Here is an 18,032-nt window from a genome sequence, read left to right on the forward strand (position 1 = left end):
TACTGATGTAGTCCTGAGGACCTAACAGGGCTTTGGAAAACTTTAGAAACACCACCACAATTCTCCAAGAAAGAGGCTTGAAATGAAAATTGGAGATTTTCAGGAAAGTATGGCTTTCTTCTGCATTCTGTATTGGAGAAATGCTTTCTCCTTCCTGTCTCAACAAGCACATTGGGAGCACCATAAGTGACAGGCAGCAACTCCAGAGCTAAAGATTAAACCAGTATCTACTGATGCTTCAGCAGCAATTTTAGACTATTCCAAATTTGTTTGGCCCACCAGCACGGGACTCAGCTGATTTTGGTCAGGAAGCTTACTAAGAATTGCAGTTCTCTGCTTATTAAGGTTCCTCCTGAGAGCAAGTGAGGTTTTGAATGCTGCCCCTTCCCCTTTCCTCCCTCTGTCAGCCTCCTGCAAGGACTGAGGCGTAAAAGTTAATTGCAGTAATATTAATGAACAAAAAACTGAAAAGGACCTCATTCTATCTAACTGCAGGCAAGAACTGCTTAAGTCAGTGACATTAAGTGCTTTTTTAATACGCCTTCCCTCAGCACTGGCCAATTAGACCCATTACCCTAGTCTATCTGTGAAGAGGGTCCAATTTCTCTACATACTACGCTAGCTTTTGTGACAGTATTAGATTATAAAAAGACAAAAATGACTCAAATCCCAGGCTATTTTTGGCTGCTCTGGCTAGAATTGTGCTGTCAATCACACACAGGCTTGCAGCTGATGGCACTCAAGTACCAGCAATTACCATGGAGTAAATAAGACAAAATTTCCTATTCCCAAAGCGCTTGCTATTTTATTTTTGCAGTTGCAGTTTACAATATTGCTGCTTACAACTCTCCAGCTTGATTTTCCAAATGCCCCTTCAGTCTCAGATCCGTCCTCTTCCACCTTAATATGAGAACAGTGCAAGAAGCGACACCAGCCACACCATGCAGCCAAAGAACACAATGCTTCTTTGTGTCACTTTATATAAAAATTTAAATAATTCCTCCCCCCCAAAAAAAAACACATCAAAAAGAAGTGTGAAATGAGTTGCAAGATACTTTAGGGATACCCATATCTTGCAGCATGCAGCTACAAAGTGCTGAATTTATGCACAAGGAGGCACAGCCCCAAAATAAACTCTATCATTAAAAAAAAAAGCCTCAAAAGACACCATCTGAAGGGATCAATCATCTAAGAAGTGCTATTTTATCTTTTTTTTTTTTTAATTGGAGCTGTTTATAACCACAGCAAGCTGAAGCTTAGTAGAGGCAAGTTTGTCAGCCAAGATTAATGTCATTTTGTTTCTAATAAAACAGCTCTAATTGGTTAAATGATGCTTTTGTTGATGGGTTTTGAAAAGACCAGTTGGCATTGCTTTTTCTATGCTTCCACACCGGATTGGACAAACAGCTCTGTTGTCCTAAAAATGGGAAACGTTATCAAAGCTTTTAGAGGGTGGAATGACTGAGGGGCAGCTCAGGCTTTGCTGCTGGTTTCCAGTTAGGCACAGAGCTGAAAGCGACCACTAACAGTTGCCATCCAACTGCTGCTGAAAACCACACTCCAGCACACAGCTGGAAAGTTTGCTTAGATATTTCAGAGAGATCTAAGAAAGCAATCAGCATTTCTCATTAGAGTCAGCTCACTCAGACTGAGGGTTATCTCCCAGTGGAAAGGCAGGTCAGGGAGAAGCAAACTTTTAACAGTCAGTTTTGCTTTTGGAGCTAAAGAAAACGTCAGCATTTCCCTTCTAGCACCTTTTCCAATACAAGCTAAACTGATGCTAATGCTGAAGGTATCACGTTCAAAAGGCACTCCCTACTATGCTGAGAAGACCCTACAGCAGCAACAGCTAAATCAAAGCATCCCCTGCATGCAAAACAGGTTAAGTTATGCCTACAAAGTCTCCTCCCTCTTCACTGGAAGAGGTGAATGAGGGGGAAGGGGTGGAATCTTACTCTCATTGGCTGGAGGCTTACTCAAAATAATTGTTTTCAGCCGTGTCTAAATTTATCCTTCTATGTCATCCGCACCCTAGCTTGGATCACAGATTTCAGAGGCAATCCCTGATGAATGGCAAATTACTGACTGCAGAAATCTTCTGCCAAAGGATGCATCTGCTGTGCGTTTGTAAATGTGAACTGATTTCTAGGTACTTCAGCAGCTCCAGTTAATTTCTCTAATGAAAATTCTGTGCTCTTGTGCTGAAATTGCCCTCGCATTGCATGTTCCTGCTTTGCAGTGGGCAGAGGTCACAATACAAAACACAAACATGATGATGGTGTGGTTACTCATCTATTTTCCATAGAGTTCATGAGGGACAGTAGATAGTTGGGATGGTTAGGATGCACTTCACATTTCCACTCCTCTCCCTAAACCAAAGCAGATAACACTGTTTCGTGGTGTCTAAAAAAATCCTGCATTCAATGGAGACATATTGGAAATATCATGTGTTTGTTCATTTTCATTCTGTGGGAATGGAAAAATGATGACAATGCCATCTGCTAGATTATCTGAAATCCCACATTAAGTTGTGGAATAAACCCTGAAACCATTCAAAGAACTGCTTTCTTGTTGCAAAGTGGAAGCAATGGATAAGAATGAGGAGAGTATTTGCATTTCCTGTATGCAACTGGCAGAACATACTGTAATTATGAAGGCAACATTTAATAACAAAAAGGAGAGCATGATTGATGTTAATGGTCTGAATGGTCTTTCTGCTAATGCAATTTTGTACTAGATTCACTCTATATAGCACAAATGGCTTCTGAATATCAAATGTGCTGAGGTTATGGACCTGAAAAATATACGATGGTGGCAAAATATTATTGAAATCTTCTGACTTGAACTGAGCTTCAGATTGCCAAAATGGAGGAGGAATGATCCTCCAAAACAGATCACTCTGCCAGAGCAAGATTGTAGGAATTCAAAGAGCTGAGTAATGGAAGCATGATTTGCTATGACCTCTGCAGATCTCCAGCTAGGGGATTACGTATTGTGTGAAGTTATGTTAAAAAATAATGAAGAATATTTCTTTGCTGAAGATTATCTTCCTATTTTGGACAGTTAATGTTAATTTTGGTCTTAGAGAACACAGCATCTCCTGATTCAGAAGGAACCCCTCATTCATTCCTGGCAACACAGAGGGGCCAATGCCAGCCATCGCTTCTGCTGAAGCACAAACAGGACAAATCGTCAGAGAGAAACATCAGCAGAAATTACTGCATACAGGAGCACAGTTCAGAGGTAACACACAGATGTGGCACTAAGCTCTGCTTGGCAAAAGAGCCACGGACAGCAAAATTCACTGTGCACACCTTCTCACGTTGCTGCCACCTGAGCACTGCCAACTAAAAATGCCATCTAAAGTAGAATCACATCCACCACAGTGCTGGCAGACAGCTCGTGATAGGTAGGATCAGTTCTATTTCTGTCTAAAAACATGTCTGTCCTTCCACAGCAATCCCTTCTCACCCTATCCGTATTATTCTATCCTCAATTCCCTATAAGGAAATTCTCTTCCACTTCACTAGAATTAATAGCTCATCTGTGCTAGCAGAAAATGTATAAACCTTCTGGCACAAGAGTCAAGGACATAGCCCAAGGAATACATTATCAAAGTCTGTGATCATGAGCATGAATGTGTGGTCATTCAGGATCACAGGCAGGAAAAGGCTTCTTGGACCAAAATTCATTATACATTTATTCTGCTATCAAAACAAGCATTTGCTCCCAAATAAGAAGAATCTTTTACTTTAGACTATGCTATCCATCCTAACCTGCTCACTTCTGGCTGTGCTGTCAGTACTCCTAATGTGAGTTCACAGCACTGCCCTTATCATGCTTACTCTCTCATATATGCCAGAGTGACTTACTGTGATTTCTCGCTCTATCCTGGATCTGGAATATTATTACTATCAGTCTAATAGTAATGCTCTTTCCTGGACAAAACATTCCTAGTTAGCCTGAGATCACTAGATCATAATACCATGAATGAGAAAAGGACTATCGTCAGCAGTGATGGGGATGGGGAAAGCACAGAGTGACTCTGACTTCCTTGACAGAATTGCTCCTTGAAATACTTAATTAGAACATTCTATGTGCTAATGAGTGCTTAACGCCTGCTAGGAGCACGTTTCAAATACCAGCCTGGTTTTCAGATGACTGAAGACAATTGCAGCATAATTCTAACATTCATGAGAACACAGAACGTTTGTGTGGTTATGAAGTATGCTAACAAAAAAAAAAAAAAACGTTTAGAAATGGGCATTTTTCACCTAAATATATTCACAAAAAAAAAAAAAAAGTAAATATATATATATATATATAAACGGCAACAAATCTGAGTGCAGCTAAAAACATTCACATAACTGGCACAAGTGAATGGTAAGATGCTGCTGTTTTACACACTTCTCTATTTGCTAGACATGGGAAAAGTGTCTGACAAAGGCTCAACTCCTCAGGTAAACAAACACTGAAAATTGCTCTAAAATCTAAATCAAAGCAGCACTGAATCCCATTGATTTTGTTTGCTTTCTGAGACATAACCATTAAAAATGAGCAATGCCTTTACCACAATTGGTGTTTACATTAAGTGCAATATAAAGGGATTCAGAGCCTTGCTGTGCTGGTGTTCTAAGCACGTGGAACAAAAAGCTCCTGCTCTACTGAGTTCCTGCTCCTGGTTAACAAACAGCAGCTGAAATAAACAAGAAGCTTAATTACAGATCTCATGTGAGGGCAGGACTGGGAATTAGGAACTTGTGCTTCACTCCTGGCTCTGGGATGGATTACTTCTCTATGAAACTGCAAAGTGAGTGCAATGTTTCCTTACCCTGCTTACTCTCTAACAATGCTAATTATCAAAAGCCTGTAACACACCTTGAAAAGGTGTAAAATTATCAAGAAATTTTTGAAACTCATTTCTGTTCCTTCCTCCTTTGTTCTTCAGCTGATTTCCAGCTGCCTCTCAAACAAAACGTGCAGTACATGCAGCAGGGAAGGAAATTGTACAGTCACTTTGAAATACTGAACAGGGCATAGAATGGTCCTCAGTCACCTGGAAATGAGGCTGTTGTTCGGCACGTGCTCCTGCCTGGCTTTAAATACTGCTGGCAGGGCTCTAGTTTGATACTCCAGGAGATTCATTATATCACTTAACTGTGATAAATTTATCTTTTTATGTAAATTGACTTGGTATCCTATGGAAATCCACAGGGAAAAAAAAAAAAAGAGAGGAGCTAACTTTGCTGTTTCAAGTCCTTCTTCAGCTCCCGCAGTCACAGCACTCTTCAACATGTCAGCTTCCAATTTAGAGTGTGTCCAGCTTGTCACACAGGCTCTGTGATCCCGCATCCAGCTACAGAATGCTATATACTTGCAACTCTTTGGACCTGTTTACTGCCCTGCAGAATTAACATGGGTTATCTGTGATTTTGAGAGCTGCTAGGTGCTTACAACCTCAGCTGAATCTGGTAGTTACTCCAGGTGCTTTGCACATAGCTGGGCAGAGCCTTTGATTTTGCAGTAAAAATAACTGCAGGATTCTTCCACTTGGTAATTTCAGATAAAGCCTTGGATTCCTTTCAACAGCCCTGCCACTAAGAATAATGTTTCTGTAATTATTTCTGTAATAATGTGTTTACAAGCCATGACTGAGCTTATCCCTCAGTGTAGGGCTGTAGTCCAATCCAAATGGTAACACTAAACAAGAATGCATGAGAAAATCTAGGAATACATTTAAACCACAAGGCTTATTTAGCAACAGTATTATAGCCATATCAGCCATGCCTGTACAGCCACTTAGAGAAGCAGAGGGCTGGATTCAGCCCCCTTTCAGTTATAAATACCAACACACATCACATCTGTGAGATTAGACTGGGAGTTCTGAGTTCCAAGACGTGCAGGGCAGAAAATGTTGCCCTAAATACATAAGTGTGACTGGTACCTGTTCATATGCCTTGTGACATCATGGCAGCTATCCCTCCTGCCAACACACACAGGACCTGTCAAAGAATAAGACCCAACAAAGACACAAGGTACAGCAGTATCTTTCTCCTCCTGCCCTCTTCTAGATGAAAAAAATAGATATTAGCCCATGGACATTTTATTTTATTGCCTTCTCTTTAAGTTGAACCTGAAGCATTCTGTAATGTAAACAGAGGAGTGTTTAGGACCTCTACTGGCAGCAGGTTCGTGCATGTAATTCTGAAAACTTCTTTTTACCTCTGCCTTAAGCAACAACGAGTCTGTCAAGATCATCCATAAGTACATTAGATAATAAGCCTAAACTCATTTTAATCATCTCCAAGATGCGCCAGGGAATATAAAGGACTAAATATTTCACATTTTCCTGGGGCCACTTCAAACTTGCAACAGAGAAACAGCACTAAAAAAAAGTCTCTTCTTAGGAAAGACATGACTACCCATTCAATCCAGAACTGGAAAATGCAATAGACAAAGGTGGGAACTTCTATAAAACAAGCAGGTTGGGTTTGTGTGGAAATTTAAATGAAAAATATGGCATTTTGGTGGTCCTGCTGAGTTCAGTACAGGAGAGTTTCCTAGTTCTGAGCCCAGATGCAGCTACATAGCTACAGAAACCTGCTGAAGCAGACAAGAGGTTATTAAAGCAGGGTGACTATATGCCATTTTTAACTGCTCTGGTTGTATGCACAGAAGTGGTGTCAGCAGGAGGTAAAATTCCCAACTTGCCTTTAACTGTACTCTACCAGTGCCAAAGCACACACTTCCATAACTTCCATAACTCTGAGAAACCAAACAGCAAGCAAGCACACTGCCCATGTAAAGGAAGGTGTTCACAACAAAGGCTTCTGAGGTCAGAATTCTCTGCTTCGCCTGTTAAGGCAAATCTTTGGGATGCATCTCTGTCATCGTGGGCCACAGCAGAGGCAGTAGCAGCCTCAGCTCCTCTAGCTTGCTAACTATAACCAAGGAGACCATAAACCAGCTGAGCTTAACCTTAGCAGAAAGCACCATGCCAGCAAATCCTCCCTTTTCTTACTCTGGTACTATGTGGGAAGATGAAGAGGAGGCCAGAAACACAGGCTCAGTGCCAGGTAACAGTTGTCTATGCTAGAAAAACATTTTCTTAGGAACCTCCACATGATTCCAAATCCTGTGTGCTGGACTGGTGGCACAAACAGGAATTTTGGCCTCCTTCTTCTGCAAGCTAAATTTAACTACATCATCTCTAATTGCTTTAGTTTATTTTTACGCCTTTCTTGAGTTGAGACAGCAGGTTCATTAAGTACAAAAGACTTCAGTCTTGCTCCAGGAACTCATTAAATACCTCACTGTGTGAAAAGGGAGGAATTCAGGGGCCATCTGCTGGCTGCCTGGCTCATCACTGCTGGCCACAACCCCAGAGTCAGACCAAGGCTGAGAAGATGTGAAGAACAAGCCAAACTCAGCTCCCATGCCAGAAAAAGATTTCGTGAGGAAATACTCTGTAATTTTTACAGGTTTTTTTTTTTTTTTTTTAAATCTGTAGTAAAATAAGAAGGGCTAAATGATCAGTTCAGTTGCTTTCACCCAGGTATAAGTGTAGTGATTGCTTTAGTTTAGTGTAAATTGGTCACAAGGTGACTTAAAGTTCCAAGATCAGGATTCAAGGAATACAGATATGGAAAAACTCAGTTACTGCATCAAGATCACTGTAACTGAAAGAAGATTTAAGTTTAAGTCTAAGAATTTTACCTCACATCACAGAGCTGAATCAAAGATACATTAATATAAAATACACAATCCTGCCAATTTTGAGAAAGGTTATAGAGTCCACGTTTGCAATTTGGAAAAGACAGTGTCTGCATAATGTATTTGTTAAGTTAGAATGATTGCTGCATGCTCGAATGTTTTTGTTTAGTAAGCCAGCTGTAAGGCTAAGCTGCAATAAGATGATGATTATAGTAATATAATTACTAACACAAGGTTAGCCAAAGTGATTGTGTAGCCAAGAAAAATTAGATGTCTCAGTATGAGTCAATGCATTCATTTTCTAAATAGTTTGACTGTACGAGGTAGATAAAACAGTGTTTATAAGGTACTGGTAACAAGGTGGTTCCTAATAGCTTTGAAACTATGTGATCTTGTTCTGCCATACCATGGTAAAGCAATAAAGGTAAACAGAGAATCAAACTATAGCCCTACTGTAAAAGCAGCCTTTTGTCCCAGTAATATAAGAATTTAAGAAAAACTGACTGACATTTGCTGTGTGATAAATTAAATCTAAAGATGGATATAAAGCGTCAGGGCCATGAGCACCCCCCTCTGCAGCAGTTTAGCTGCCTGTGTTCAAGGCCAGTTCTGACACAGCACAGCTGGGTAACTTCTGATTCTGCTGCTGCAAGAAACAAAACCTGCATGAAGCCTCTGCTGGGACACTCTCTCTTTGCTTTTGAGCTGCATTTAAGCTGAGACACTTACTTGTCCTTGACCCAGCTACGCTGCAGGTACATCTGTGCCTGGTCATATGCTTCACTCATCTAACTCTGCCCCTAATTCACCAATCTGACTTTGTTGCCTTCTCTTGGACCTACCTCATCATTGCAGAGTAAACAACTGGTTACCCTCACTGGACCTGTTCTGCTCTTCTCTTCTGGGCACTGCACTCCTTGACAGCGAGGTTTCCATCCCTACCTGCCTTGCTGTCACCTTTAGCTCCTGGTGAGTTTTCCCTTACAGAGTAACCTGCTTGTGTTGCTCCCTAACAATAAAATAAATAAATAAATCAGATTTGAGCCAAGCAAAAGCAACTATTTTTGCTTTATCCTATCAACACGTCAATATAACATGGAAATCAACGTTAATACTAAGCAACTCTATCATAATAGACAAGATCCATTAAATGACAGGCCAAATCTATTGTAACACTATAATACAATGGAAAGAACAGTAATAATAGCAGGGTAGCAAAATCTTTGGCTGCAGCAAATGAGGATAAACTGAAGTGCAGCAACTGTGATCACAGACACAAAGGAAAAAGTCTGCTTACCCTAAGAAAGTTTCAGGTAGGCAGGGATCTCCAGCAAAATTCCCTCACCTCCACTGCCAACCCTCAACGAGGGCTGGAAAGGGGTGGATCCTGCCTCCAGCCCTTCCAGTCACTCAGTGCATTGCATCCACCTGAGCTCCCATGGATTGGCCCTGCCTTCCTACCAGGTGCTCAATCACTGCTTTAAGTCCTGACTTCACATTTCTACTACGCCTATTTTCTCTTTACATCTTCCATGTAACTGCTTCACACACTGCACAACATTCCTTCTCTATCTCCCTTGTAAATAATCCTCTGCTCAAACACTTGACCAAAACCTATATGTTACTTTAAGCTATTAATTCAACCTGACCTTACAGCACAGATTACATCAGCACTGGCTTTCAGCAAAACTGCAGATGCTTAAATCAGCTCTGAACTAGATCCAAAGGTTAAAATGTGGCTAAGGGTCTGTTTTCGGAAGAAAGCTACTTATGTCAGTCTTAAGTTTCAGTGAAAGTTGGGGTGAGGGCAGAATAAGCAAATAAATAAATTAGACTCTTCCATGCATTTTTGAAAGTAAGATTTGAATCAGATTGCATGAGCAGTCTGCATTTCTTGGAATCTGAATGACAGGTAGAATTCAGAGAATGAAACTGCCAATTTTCACGGGAACTGGATACTTGCTTGTCTTGAAAATGCCACTGCATATCAGCCTCTTCTTTAGATGCTGAAATACCCTGAAAGTTAGCTCTTGCTATCTCAAGTTACCTGTGCAGCTTTGAAAGTGCTCTTTGCAAACCTGATCCTTGCTTATATTATCCTACAGAGTGTGGTGGACTGCAGAGCTTGACTGAACTAGGTTAAAAAACAGCAATATTAAATCTGAATTTCACTGCTTTTAAATTTCAGACAAGAACTATAACGTAACTATAATGCAGCTTTTATTCTGTTTTTTTTTTTTTACATTTCTTTCCGAGCACCTCAGCTACAGTAATTACAGACTTTCTAAACCTCCTGATTATTATTCAATTCAATTATTTATGTACATTAAAAATGGTCAGAGGAATTCTGGAAACTATGACAAGTGTTCCAGATCTGAACATCTATCATTGCCAAAACAAAGGACTTTGAAAACAAGTTTCAAAGTGTGCTACTTTGTCAAACATTTTTGCTTCTTCTTTGGGTATACATGTTTATATATAGATATTAGATATTTTCACTGAGAGAAACAGCTGCCAAATTACAGCTTCTTTAGTTTTAAGTGTCAAAACATTCACGTTTTTCTGCCTTCCTGTGTGCAGCTGAGGGGAAAAAAAAGCCCCACAGAAAAACCTGTTCTAACTCAAAGATAAAAAAGGCTGCTGTCAAGACAAATTTCAAGTAATCTTATAAATGACTTGCATTTGATGGATGATGCTGATCCATTTTTCATTCTTAATTTTAATAATGAATACCGCTGAAGAAGAAATAAAAGTAAAGATGCAGTAAGAAAAAGCTGTAATAAAAATTATGGGTTGCACTGATTTTGTTTCCATCAACAGTGTCTTGTAGGTTTGGGCACATTTCCTCCACGTGCTCTGTCCATTACTGTAGGGACCAGTTAGCAGTTGGGCTGCACTGATTTAGCTTATGACACTGTCTTGACCAACTGGCAATAATATGGTTAAAGCTATGAGGGGTACATTTATACTGTGATTCATTTACAGCAAGACTACAGAGTAGTACACCCTAAGCTGTACTTGAGAGAAGCCGCAGTACCAGGTCTTTATCTTCATTTCATTGGCGTCAGTGCAGCAAATATGGGAAATGATCGAGATGCAGAACAATCCAGTAATCACTTGGTACGCTGCAAGGAATGAGTTAGCAAAGCTCAAGTATATTTCTGATGAGAAAGTGCCTGCATCTTAATAAGGGCTAACTGGAATCTGGAAGCACCTTCCAGCAGACTGAGAAAGATGCAAGTCTGAGGGCTGGGTTCACAACCTCTGCAACCTTCAGAACAGAGCCCTGAGCAGTGCATTGTCCATCCAAGAGCAGCTTGATACAGAAGAAATTCACCCACTAGTTTGTTAGTCCTGTACTTCCTGACAGAGACTAATCCAACATACAAAATGAGCTCTTAATCTGCAGAAATACAGCATTCAGTTCATTAAAAACCAAGCATATCTGAATAGCTCAGCCCTGAGGAGGTCACACTTTGTCATTGCTGTTAGTCCAGACAAGTCGTTATGATGTACCTGTGGACAAACTGCGTAGTCTATCTTCTCTTACATTCTCTGCTCACTGAAATCAGTGCATGGATGAATTAGGATTACATATACAAATCTTCTCAGAAGGAATCCTGCTCTGTTCCCTGAGCCATGTCTTAGGAAAAAATAGGATAATTTCATGTTCCCCTAATCAGGGCTCCAGCCAAAAGCCAGACATTATTTAAAATCACAATCCTCAACAACAGTTTATTCAAAAATGCCCACAGAAGTGAAATACAAAGCTGCTAGATAGTACTCAGCATAGGCTTTGTTTTAGAAGTACAACAGTGAAAACATGTTTTTCTAAGAAGTTATGAAAGATCATGTGTGAAAGTCTGGCTCCAGTCAAGTAAATGACCCTGAGCATGGTGACTTCAGCAGGCCAGATGGGCAGCTATACAAGGAGCACACTTCGTACACTTCAAACAGGAGAGATGAAAAAAACATCATTAACACAGGAGAAGAGCTGTAGGACTGCTTGTCTATCCAGGTAATGCTGCTCCACAAAAAACAAAATGACATCCCACAGATTTTAAACAGTGCAACAACAGTGACTTCTTGCTTCTAGGATCACATCTACATTTTGCCAAAGTCACTCTGAAAGGGACAGTCCTATGCTGAACTACTAACCATGCGGAACAAAACAGGTGTTTTCTCTGCCATGGGCTGCTTTCCAGTAACTGACTGAGGCTGCCATCTCTCCAGCTGCTCCTGGAATCTGCATCTCATGTGTTTCTCTTTCATCTGCTCTTCCTTTTGGGATAGCTCTCTGTTATTTTCTTCTGTCCTGGAAAATACAGAGATACTTCTTTGCTTTAACTTTTTACTTGGGAGAAAGACACCCTTGTTCTTCTGTTTACATTTTTTCCCTTATATTTATACCATACACTTGAGGGTGAATCATGATTTGAAAGGCTAAAATAGTCTTAAAAAGCACTTATGGTGTTGGAGGTAGGGGACCACAAGAATTTGTCATTGGCTTAAACTGACTATGTAAAAATAGCAAAGGAAAAGAGCAGACCTCAAACCTCTGATAAGTGGTGACAACTGGCTGGATACCAAAACATGCCATTTAGCAGAGGCTTGTTCAAGATTTTGCTCCCTTTCCCCTCACCAAAATAGTCAGTCTTCTAACTCTGTTTCTTTTCTATGTGCTAAACAGTGACAAGTTTGCCCCGAAGCAAGACCTGCCTTTCTGTATTTTGGTGTCTGCAGCAAGATTTCATCTGCCATTTCCACAGCAAACACTAAGTTCAATTTCTTCACAAGCTCACAAACCTCAGGTACCCAATGATTAGAATATAAAATAGTAAGAAAGAACACTGAAATTTGTTAAAACCATCATGATGTTTTACTCAGCAATAGCTTGCCAAGTCACATCTATGTGGCAGGCTAACAGGCAGACAAAATGGTGTTTTATGGAACTGACAGAAGCACTGAGCTTTAATATCAGGAATCACCTGACAAAACAGCTCACAATGACCCATGTGCTATTTAAACCAAGTACACGTTAGCTTTAGCGTTTAAGTGGTAGGGCAGGCAACTGTTAAACACTGAAAAAGTAAGCCTCTGGAGCAGGCAGATTTTAATTTCAAGGGCTCGTATGCCATATCAAAATATTAAATGTCATGCTGAAAACAGTGGGCAGAATATAACTATTGAAAAGTCAGCATAAAGGAGATCTCCCAAATAGATGGGCAGGTACACAAGTTGGCTACCTGATCTCAGTTTGAAATTAGACTTTAGGCAAATGCACTTCACTGAGCCTGAGGAATAACTGGAGCAAGCTCTCTGATTTCCTCAATAGTTAACATTGCCGTTTCTCCTTTTTAGCTTTCTGGAGTGTTTCTGTGGTATAACCAGCTCCTCATGGTTATACTTTGCTCTCTGAGCTCTTTCCCTTCTTTTCTTGATGACAGTTAGAATTGCTTTGTTCAGGGGAAATGAAGATACAAGGAGACACACTATAAAACTTCCAGTTTGTACAGGTATTTTTTATGCCAAAAAAGGGAATAAACCATTTTCCATGTTATCAGGAATGCAAGAAGTAATAAGCTTAAATTGGAGCTAGGATAACTTAAATTGGATGAACTAATAGCTTTAAAACTGTAAGAATAATCAAGCAGTGAAATGTACTACCTGGGGAGTCAGGGAATTCTCACCATTGAAGATTTTGAGAGTAGGTCGCATAAAGATCAGGAAAAAAGGATTAGACTAGCTCAACTTGCACTGATGCAGAGAAACAGACCATTCCAGACCTATTTTCTGTGATACTTTGTGTAGTAAATCTGTTTTATCCTTAATAATGAAGATCAATGCTGTTATCTTCCTTTTATCTAGGTTCAAAACCTAGAGAAAGTGATCAAACTTACTATGTTTAATCTCAATCCAATTCTCTGATCTACTAAGTCTGTCTGCACCTAAAATTTTATACAATAGATGCCAGGCTCAGCTGATTTCCTAGGTAAGAAAACCAGAATTCCTTTTGCTCCAACTTACATACTATGTAAGTAGTGTTCTTTAATCTCATACAATTAGATAAGCCATAATGAAAATCACTGGTGACTTTTCTTGTGTGATACCTTGGAAATTCTTTTGTAGGTAGAGGAGATTCTAAAGCATTTCCTGGATGTTGAACCTTCTCAGCTTTCATTATATTTTTTGTTCTTTTATCAGTTCCATGGTCTCTCTGGCTTGACAAGGAAGAATTTATTTTCTCTGGCTCCAGCCTCACCAGTTTCCTGGAAACGACCTCATTCATCCCTTCTCTCACTTTAAAATTTTGATTTTGACTGACTTTAAAGGCATCCCTCTCTTCCAGACTTTCTGGATCCTGTTTTATGCCCTTGAGTTTTCCAGCTGAGGCAGATGCTTTGTGAAGAACCTCTGAGGCCTCCTTACGGGCTCTACGGAGTTGTTGCAGTAGCTGACACTTCCCTGAGCAATTCTTCCTGCTAATAAAATAAAGATTTAATCAAGATAGAGCATTAAAAAAAACCCACACTGAAGAATTTCTCACGAGGGGCACCTTAGAACAAGGATGAGTTATCAACACAGATAATAGTCTTTGATAGCAGTACCAGCACATAAGCCACAAACAAGACAGTGACAGAACACGATCTGATCTTATTGGGAATTTGTTTCCCTCTTCTGGATTATAGGCAGTAGAGAATTAGCATAAGAGCCCTGAATAAATGGCATGTCAGCATGGAATTCAGTATCTGCAGATTTCTGTCCTCTTGGGATACGAGCATTGGAACTCAAATAGACATATAGGAAGAGTCCATCTAATAAGTCACTGCATTTTGAGGTGTTTAGCTTCATTTCACCTGTGCCTCCTCCCACTCAGTGTGACTGTTGAGCTGTTAGTAGTACAATACTGTGATTGTTCTCTCATGTGAAGTGTCCTATCATGACAGGATAAGCAGATAAGGTTCTTTTGCTTTGTAGCTCTGTTCAGCAACGAGGCTCCCAAGTTATCTACTACAAGACTGCCACCAATTCGTAGCACCAATAAGTAGCAGCTGAAAAGTACAAAGAAAATCCAGACAGAAAGCACTTTTTCTAATTAAGAAACTCATTTCTCCAGTCATTTAATCAACATTTAACATTGACAGGAGTACTCTTTAATGCTCCAGCTAAGTAATAGGGGTATATTAACCCCTTCCCCACTGGATACCAAAGTCAGTAGATGAGAATTGGTCATGGCATCAAGTCTTCTGGAGTTCAAGAAGCTTTTGTGTAGTGTATGGGCTTTGCTTAATTGCCTCTCAAGTTAAACCACAATAGTTTGGACAACATCCTCAGAAGTATGGTTTGATATTTGGGTGGTCCTGTACAAAGCCAAGAGTTGGACTTGATGATTCCTCCCTTCCAACTTAGAGATTCTATGGGTAGTACAATGTTCTCTGCATTTAAAGACAAAGGACTCAGATTCTGAGCTGTGACAGCAGAATTCATCTACAGAGGTGTGGGCTGCTAGTGATTACTTTCCTGCTGTTTTTTGTTTGTTTTTTTTTTCTCCTTCCTCAATAGTGCATCTAGAAGAATGCCCTGAAACAGTCAGAGCTGTAGGTTAACACCAACCTCAGGCAAAAAGATATAAGCTTTCGAGCTCTACCACAGAGTAAGTCAAACAAGAACAGAGCAGGTAAGCAAGAAAGAAGGGTTCTACTGACACATTTAAGTTCCTGAGTGTTATTGACCTTTGTTTGTTTCTAGTAAGACAACCAAATTTGTTGTGTGCTCTCCTGCCTGCTTTAGTAGAGTCAGAAAATAAAGCAGGAATTTTAGGACAGAGACATGTATTGGACAACAGCCTTACAGCATAGTGCTAAAGATGGCACTGATTGTCTGACCACTCAGGGGATAAACTAATATAGTGTATATGTAAAATAAGCACAATGTATTTTCTATGCTAAGTAGGTGCCCAGAGATCATAAGACTGTCTCCTTAAGGCCCTAACATGGAGGTACATTGTGCCACAGAACATGCAGCTCTGTTTAATTACCATCCAGGTAAGATGGAAAATGGCACTGAACTCACATTAAGGAGATTAGCATCTCACCCTTCTGAGATGAGGCTTTCTTATTTAGAAACAGAACTAAAAGTTTGCCACGTGTTTCATATGTATATTAACATTAGCAACATTAAAACAGAAAAAATACACTCAGCTAAGCTCTGGCCTCCATCACAGATTTACACTAATGTAACTTCTGCATTTGCATCAGTGCCAGTGAGAGTTCCCCAAGCAATCTCTCATCCCTGCTTTATGCTGGTCTGGGATTAGATGTTACAAATTATGCTGAGTAGTTGGCTTTGTTCCTTGTTGAATCATTTGTTCTTTCAGACTATTTAAAAACAAAAAAAGTAGAGTAATGGGCTGGCAAAACAATACAAAATGTTCCTCTTTGTCCACTGTACTGCTGAGATGTGAACTTCCATGCATCAGGCTTCTAAATATAATAGTATAAATGCAGCAAGATACTTAAAATCTGACATACCTACTTCACATTAAATGGATGAATAACTACCTATGAGTATGAATCAAGGCCTGAATTTAGTAACAGGAAAGGCCTGGCATCTGTGCCTATTGAAGAATCTACAGTTCAGGATTCCATAACTGTACATAAGAACATATGTAAGAACAATTAAGGGGAGCTGTGAGCATTCCTGCCCACACAACGTATTCAATACTTAAACCAACATTCCAGCTTACTTTATTATTTCTAAAAATAAAGGTGTGACTGAGTCAATTCCCTACAACATTTTGAAAGTTTGGTTATGAGTCTTTTAAAATTTAAAACAGCTCCCATGTCACTCAAACCTGCCTGTAAAAAGAGCCAGGTTTCCCAGCCACTCATGTCTACTTTCTTTAAGTTGTTGTCACACAGCTGTAAAGAAGCAAGGTGCTATATAGTCTCAAACACTGACAGTTGGTTTCCAACTTCAGTATCTTTACCATGCAAGAGAACTCTGGGTCCAGACTGAAACACTTTTGTTATTAGGCTGGACACTTCTGATGTAAATACAAGAAGCAGAGATACTTTCCTATGTGAGCTCTCATTCTAATCACTGTTAAAGGAATAGTTTTAATTTCAGAAAAAGTTAATTATCACATCACTTGATGTATGGTCAAGGTAAAGAATCTTACATTTTCCTCTCTTCTTGGTCCATAACAGTCATAGTCTCATCTTCATCAGTGGAGCTGTCACCTGCACTATGAAATAAATTGGACAGTTTTCAAACTGAGCATTGACTTTTAGTCATTTCCAAGGTTCAAGTTTTAGGGCCATCAGGAAAAAGAGGAGAGACTTTTTAGGCAGATCTCTAGGCCTTATTGATAGTATCTGATTTTATTATTCCAGAAAAAACATTCAAGCAACCCTAGATCACACGCTAGCTGCACTTTGCTCTTTATTAAAAAGGTTTGTCATAAACATGCATCCTGAGAAGGGAGGAAAGAGCTATCTCAGACACCTTCACCCCTAAGAAAAGGCACCTTTGCTAGAATCTGTTGCAGATTGAAGTGAATTTGGTTTCCAAGAACTGACTATATAGGACCTTAGCAAATGGGAGACTGAGATATCAGCACCAACAGTTGCTCGTCATAAACATAATCAAGGAAAGCCATTTCATAATCAATGTTGTCAGAATGCTAGCTTAATTTCAACCAACAGCTGCAAGCATTGCCTTGCAGTCACTGCTCACTCCTTCAGAGAACAGAAAACTTTAAAATGTTATTCCCTGGACAATTTGCTTTTGTGTTGTCTCCTTCCCTGCACCTTTACTTGTTCTGAGAACAGTTATTCCTCTCTTCAGAGTACTCGCATGCTCTGCTATGGGTTATGCTTTCCTATTAAGGTCACAGAGGCATGGACGTCTAATTAAAGTTACATTTCACAAGAATGAAGCCTTCTCTCTGCATCTCAATTTTCCACTGATTGCTGCTGACTTCTCACTAATAACAAAGCCAGAATTTACCTCTGTTTCTCATCAGGGAATGTTACTGACTTCTGTGGTTCAGCATCTCTTAAATCTATGTACACGGTTTGAGGCTCTGGCAGGCACTGTAATCTCACTGCATCCATCCTCAGATAAGTTGGTGAAGATGAGAGGAAGGCAACATCCCTAAGTATAGAAAACACTGTTTCAGCATTTCCTGTACCTTATCAACACAAGATGTCCTGCGGGGCATGGATTACAATAAAAATTGGATTGTGAAAGGAGCTTAATGCTCAGCTACTGCAGACTCAGATTCTGCTTCTGCCTACTATCTATCACCTTTCAGA

At 39.9% G+C, this 18,032-nt stretch overlaps 1 protein-coding gene across 8 annotated transcripts in view; it reads right to left on the reverse strand.

Annotated features, from left to right (window-relative positions):
• DNAAF8 (dynein axonemal assembly factor 8) overlaps positions 1 to 18,032 on the reverse strand; it is an 83,500-nt gene that overhangs the window by 58,280 nt on the left and 7,188 nt on the right. For 6 of the 8 annotated variants that reach the window (XM_031595299.2, XM_031595296.2, XM_090151817.1 and 3 more), the window contains 4 exons: positions 17,725 to 17,871; positions 16,895 to 16,960; positions 13,824 to 14,195; positions 11,872 to 12,028 (listed from right to left, as the gene is read on the reverse strand). In XM_031595299.2, coding sequence (XP_031451159.2) covers positions 11,872 to 12,028; positions 13,824 to 14,195; positions 16,895 to 16,960; positions 17,725 to 17,871 — 742 coding nt within the window. The remainder of the gene's footprint in view (positions 1 to 11,871; positions 12,029 to 13,823; positions 14,196 to 16,894; positions 16,961 to 17,724; positions 17,872 to 18,032) is intronic. The other 2 variants (XM_031595295.2, XM_031595298.2) reach the window with 2 other exon arrangements.

The sequence above is a fragment of the Phasianus colchicus genome, chromosome 16 (assembly GCF_987193195.1).
Source record: "Phasianus colchicus chromosome 16, bPhaCol1.hap1.1, whole genome shotgun sequence".
Taxonomy (NCBI): Eukaryota; Metazoa; Chordata; class Aves; order Galliformes; family Phasianidae; genus Phasianus; species Phasianus colchicus.